The 6,000-nt window shown below is 43.4% G+C and overlaps 1 protein-coding gene across 2 annotated transcripts in view; it reads left to right on the forward strand.

The window, feature by feature from the left end:
• Window positions 1-3,877, forward strand: part of LOC137344513 (acidic mammalian chitinase-like) — a 43,060-nt gene extending 39,183 nt beyond the window's left edge. For both annotated transcript variants that reach the window (XM_068007548.1, XM_068007549.1), the window contains 2 exons: window positions 2,836-3,097; window positions 3,711-3,877. In XM_068007548.1, the coding sequence (XP_067863649.1) occupies window positions 2,836-3,083 (248 nt within the window). In that variant the 3' untranslated portion in view covers window positions 3,084-3,097; window positions 3,711-3,877. The remainder of the gene's footprint in view (window positions 1-2,835; window positions 3,098-3,710) is intronic.
• Window positions 3,878-6,000: the final 2,123 nt, after the last annotated feature.

Here is a 6,000-nt window from a genome sequence, read left to right on the forward strand (position 1 = left end):
ATTGGACATGAATTTAGATTTGAGGTTAGGATCCGATCAGCCTTGATCTTATTGAATGGCGGAGCAGGCTCGAGGGGCCGATTGGCCTACTCCTGCTCCTATTTCTTATGTTCTTATAGCCATTATTGACTAAAATTATTCAATTGTAAACAATTTTACAACACCAAGTTATAGTCCAGCAATTTTATTTTAAATTCACAAGCTTTCGGAGGCTTCCCCCTTCGTCAGGTGAACGATGTGAAATGAAGTCCTCGAAATGAAATCGCATTTATAATTCACAGAACAATGCTTGGTGAGTACAGACAGTTTTTTCAACTGCCCGTTGCCAAGGCAATCAGTGTGCAGACAGACAGGTGTTACCTGCCAGGTCTCACAGAATATACAAATCACCAAAAAAAAAACAACAAACACAAAAAAAAACAGAGATAGAGAGGTAGAAACATAGAAAAGACAGCAACTGACCCGTTATATTAAAAACAGATAACATTTGTTCGCTGGTGGGGTAACGTGTAGCGTGACATGAACCCAAGATCCCGGTTGAGGCCGTCCTCATGGGTGCGGAACTTGGCTATCAATTTCTGCTCGACGATTTTGCGTTGTCGTGTGTCTCGAAGGTCGCCTTGGAGAACGCTTACCCGAAGGTCGGTGGCTGAATGTCCATGACTGCTGAAGTGTTCCCCGACTGGGAGGGAACCCTCCTGTTTGGCGATTGTTGCGCGGTGTCCGTTCATCCGTTGTCGCAGCGTCTGCATGGTCTCGCCAATGTACCATGCTCTGGGGCATCCTTTCCTGCAACGTATGAGGTAGACAACGTTGGCCGAGTCACAGGAGTATGAACCATGCACCTGGTGGGTGGTGTCCTCTCGTGTGATGGTGGTATCTGTGTCGATGATCTGGCATGTCTTGCAGAGGTTACCGTGGCAGGGTTGTGTGGTGTCGTGGACGCTGTTCTCTTGAAAGCTAGGTAATTTGCTGCGAACGATGGTCTGTTTGAGGTTGGGTGGCTGTTTAAAGGCGAGTAGTGGAGGTGTGGGGATGGCCATAGCGAGGTGTTTGTCCTCATTGATGACATGTTGAAGGCTGCGGAGAACATGGCGTAGTTTCTCCGCTCCGGGGAAGTACTGGACGACAAAGGGTACTCTGTTGGTTGCATCCCGTGTTAGTCTCCTGAGGAGGTCTATGCGATTTTTTGCTGTGGCCCGTCGGAACTGTCGATCGATGAGTCGAGCGTCATATCCCGTTCTTACTAGGGCGTCTTTCAGCGTCTGTAGGTGTCCATCGCGTTCCTCCTCGTCTGAGCAGACCCTGTGTATTCGCAGGGCCTGTCCATAGGGGATGGCCTCTTTGACGTGGTTAGGGTGGAAGCTGGAAAAGCGGAGCATCGTGAGGTTGTCCGTGGGCTTGCGGTAGAGTGAGGTGCTGAGGTGCCCGTCTTTGATGGAGATTCGTGTGTCCAAGAAAGAAACTGATTCTGAGGAGTAGTCCATGGTGAGCTTGATGGTGGGATGGAACTTGTTGATGTTATCGTGTAGTCTCTTTAGTGATTCCTTGCCGTGGGTCCATAGAAAGAAAATATCGTCGATGTATCTGGTGTATAGTGTTGGTTGGAGGTCTTGTGCAGTGAAGAAGTCCTGCTCGAACTTGTGCATGAAAATGTTGGCGTATTGGGGTGCGAATTTGGTCCCCATGGCTGTTCCGTGTGTTTGGGTAAAGAACTGGTTATCGAAGGTGAAGACATTGTGATCCAGGATGAAACGGATGAGTTGTAGGATGGCGTCTGGAGATTGGCTGTTGTTGGTGTTGAGTATTGATGCTGTCACAGCGATGCCGTCATCGTGGGGGATACTGGTGTAGAGTGCCGAGACGTCCATCGTGGTGAGAAGTGTTCCTGGTTCAACTGGTCCGTGGGTACTGAGTTTTTGTAGGAAGTCTGTAGTTTCGCGACAGAAGCTGGGGGTTCCCTGTACGATGGGTTTCAGGATGCCCTCGATGTATCCAGAGAGGTTCTCACACAGGGTTCCGTTGCCTGATACGATAGGTAACACCTGTCTGTCTGCACACTGATTGCCTTGGCAACGGGCAGTTGAAAAAACTGTCTGTACTCACCAAGCATTGTTCTGTGAATTATAAATGCGATTTCATTTCGAGGACTTCATTTCACATCGTTCACCTGACGAAGGGGGAAGCCTCCGAAAGCTTGTGAATTTAAAATAAAATTGCTGGACTATAACTTGGTGTTGTAAAATTGTTTACAATTGTCAACCCCAGTCCATCACCGGCATCTCCACATCATGACTACCATCGACACTTAAAATTATTCAGGAATTGTTTGTTGTACCTAATTGTATTTCAAATTCAACATTTCGAGCTTTGCAAAAACCTGACTAATAGAATATTGCTGAGTGACTTTGAGCATTAAATTCCTAAAACAGGAGGAAGAATGCAGTAAAATACTGAAACATGTATATATCTCAACTGCATAGGTGATAAAACCATGCTGGATGTTGCATCCAGTCTGTAATGGTATTAAAACATTGAAGATATGCAATGTAGCATTGTGTCATTGAAAAGGTACAATATATTGTGATAAATTTGTGATCAAATATTGCAACACAACAAAGACACTCCTGGCACAGAATCTGCTATATGACAAGTTTTCCTCAGTGGCCCTTATTGAACTGAATTTCCAGAGCAGTTTGTTCATGATGACGTGAGGAATTGAATTCCAGTTGAAGATTTTTAATGCAGCAACATCCCTTTAATTTGCAATCCTTAACTTCAGTTTATATCAATTTTTAATCAAACAATAAATTGATGAATTTTATTTCCTTCCAGCTTGTGTTCCATCCAAAACAACACTGCGACCAGCTGTTCCTCCCACTGATGCCCCTAGTGGTGGTGGTGGTGGTGGTGGTGGAGGCAGTGGTGGCAGTGGGTTCTGCGCTGGCAAATCTAACGGTTCCTACCCTGATCCAAAAGATAAGAACAAGTTTTATCAATGTTACAATGGAAAGACTTACCTGAAACAATGCCCCAATGGATTAGTCTTTGATACTTCCTGTGCCTGTTGCAACTGGGCTTAATGAGAAACCAGAAGGTAGGTATGCTTACTAACCTAAGTAGCAAATCAAAGCGGACATCTTGTGTAAACAGTAATGTTCAGGTTGTGTAAAATACCAGTGTAGTCTTCATTAGAAGCCCTAAAAGAATACAGCACAGGTTAAATTACACAAAATGCAGTTTCCTGGGTGTACAATTTCAACAAATCCTGACAATGTAGCAGCACATTGTGCTCATGCCACTGATTTATAGATTAGTTTTCCTAGCTTCAGTTGGGTTGAAATGGATGGAATGCTCCTGCAGTTGGTGGAGAGGCTTCACACTGCAGTGCTGTGGTTTCATAGATTTCTGCAGTGACAAAATTAGCACATGTTCATAATACAGGGTTACTGACTTTTATTTCAGCCCAAGCTGCTTTTGCACATGTTCCAGAAACTGGTTGTGAAGTGGAATTGGGGGAAGTCTGTGAGAGAGTTTCTGGTCAGTCTTGTTCGATGATGAAGATGTGATGTTGAGGGAGGAGAGCAAAAAACAAAATAATTTAAAATTAAAAAGTAGACACAATACATAAGTTGTTTTTTATGCCACTGATGTGATATTAAAATACTATTCTTAATAAGAGAACATTAAGATACTCTTTATTTTTCCAGCCTGCCATTAATCTTCATTGGATACCGAGGAAGCTGTAACTGTCCTTCAGTTTAATCACTGAAATGTCACCACTTCATGGATAAAGACCATTAATGTAACGTGTCCAATTTGTCTCAAGTGAAGATAATAGATGCAGATAAAACAGCAAAATAAAATCATCAATTCATGCAGATAACAGTTTACTTTGTGTTTTGTTTATAAATGAAATATAATAATTTCAGTTAAAAAGAATTCATCTGCTGAATTCACTTCTGATATAACAGTTCAAGGCAGAAGCATTTATTTCAATCCTATACACAAACTCAAATCACAGCACTCTGATATCTACTGGGATTCCTGCATTTCACAGGGAAAATGTTTTTGATTTGGACACAGGAAGGAAAACTGGACTCATCTGGGTTTTGGTATCCTGATTTCTACAAACTTTAATCCAGTTTCCACAACAAAAAAACGATCCCAGTCATTCATATAGTGGATTGATTAAGTGTTTGGGACACAAATATTGGGGGGTGTTTAATTGTCAGCAGGCTTCCAACCGGAAACCTTCGGTTTTAGTTAGATTGTCACCTGCCAGAGATAGAACGAGGATAAGGCAATTTTAACCGCTGGCAATTTTCCTGCTTGGAGCAGGTGGGAAGTTGGTGGGTGTGGCTTCTAGCCAGCGAGAATTCAGCCAACTGAATCTACCGTGAGCTGCAATGTACCTTCTCCTGTCTTTGCAGAAGGCAGACTGAAAAGTATTGTGGCAAGATAAGGCATGATTGTCAACCAACAAACTGCTTTATTTTACATGAATGTCATGAGTGAAAAGGATACAATTTTCACAGTAATTTTCATAAATTCCCTACCACTCCTCATTGAAGATAATAAAATGCTCCTTTACTGCTGTTCCAGGCAACAATTCACTTTTAGACTAGCTGTCCCTAAGCTAATTGGTGCAGTTAGTCAGTTACAATCAGTATGGGTACATTGCCAATCTCTTGTTTCTGGGCTGGATTTTCATCCATGATCCTACCCAAAATCAGTGGCACAGCAACAGAAAATGGCAAAATTGGGGGTGAGGCTTCTTGCTGCCTATCCACCTCAAACTCCATTCCTCTCTACCCTCTAAAGAAAGAAAGAATAAAAATATGAATGAATGATTGAATGAATGAATGAATGAATAAGAATGAATCAATAAGAATGAATGAATGAATGAATAAGAATGAATGAATGAGTAAGAATGAATGAATGTATAAATGATTAAATAAGAATGAATAAATTGAACGACTGGCAGGAAATCCACCTGAACTGTCAAATGGAACCTCAGTTTAACCTCAGTATTGAATTGAAGCATTAGTTCCTCAAGTCCTGGATTGGGCCCTGAGCACACAAATAGGAAGTGAGAGCAAAGGTCAGAGCAAATTAAGGAATAAGGGTAAAATAAATGGCCAGGGAACAAATACAGTTATAGAACATAAGTACAAAATGACTGTCCGAAAGCTTGTGAATTTAAAATAAAATTGCTGGACTATAACTTGGTGTTGTAAAATTGTTTACAATTGTCAACCCCAGTCCATCACCGGCATCTCCACATCATGTTAAAAACAAAGGGAGAGGGGAACAATTGCTAAAAACAAATTAAATTTCCTGAACAGCAATGTGCACAGCATTCAGCATTACCATCGCTGAATCCCCCACCATCAACATCCTGGGGGTCACCATTGACCAGAAACTTAACTGGACCAGTCACATAAATACCGTGGCTACAATTTTTAGCCAACGTCCCAGACTCTCCCATCACCATCCCTGGGTATGTCCTGTCCCACCGGCAACACAGACCCACCAGAGGTGGTGGCACAGTGATATACAGTCAAAAGGGAGTGGCCCTGGGAGTCCTCAACATTGACTCCGGACCCCATGAAATCTCATGGCATCAGGTCAACATGGGCAAGGAAACCTCCTGCTGATTATCACCTACCGCCCCTTAGCTGATGAATCAGTCCTCCTCCATGTTGAGCACCAATTGGAGGAAGCACTGAGGGTAGCAAGGGCACAGAATGTACTCTGGGTGGGGGACTTCAACGTCCATCACCAAGAGTGGCTCGGTAGCACCACTACTGACCGAGCTGGCCGAGTCCTGAAGGACATAGCTGCCAGACTGGGCCTGCGGCAGGTGGTGAGCGAACCAACACGAGGGAGAAACCTACTTGACCTCGTCCTCACCATTCTACTTGTCGCAGAGGCATCGATCCATGACAGTATTGGTAGGAGTGACCACCGCACAGTCCTCGTGGAGACGAAGTCCCA

This window comes from Heptranchias perlo, chromosome 27, assembly GCF_035084215.1.
Source record: "Heptranchias perlo isolate sHepPer1 chromosome 27, sHepPer1.hap1, whole genome shotgun sequence".
NCBI lineage: Eukaryota > Metazoa > Chordata > Chondrichthyes > Hexanchiformes > Hexanchidae > Heptranchias > Heptranchias perlo.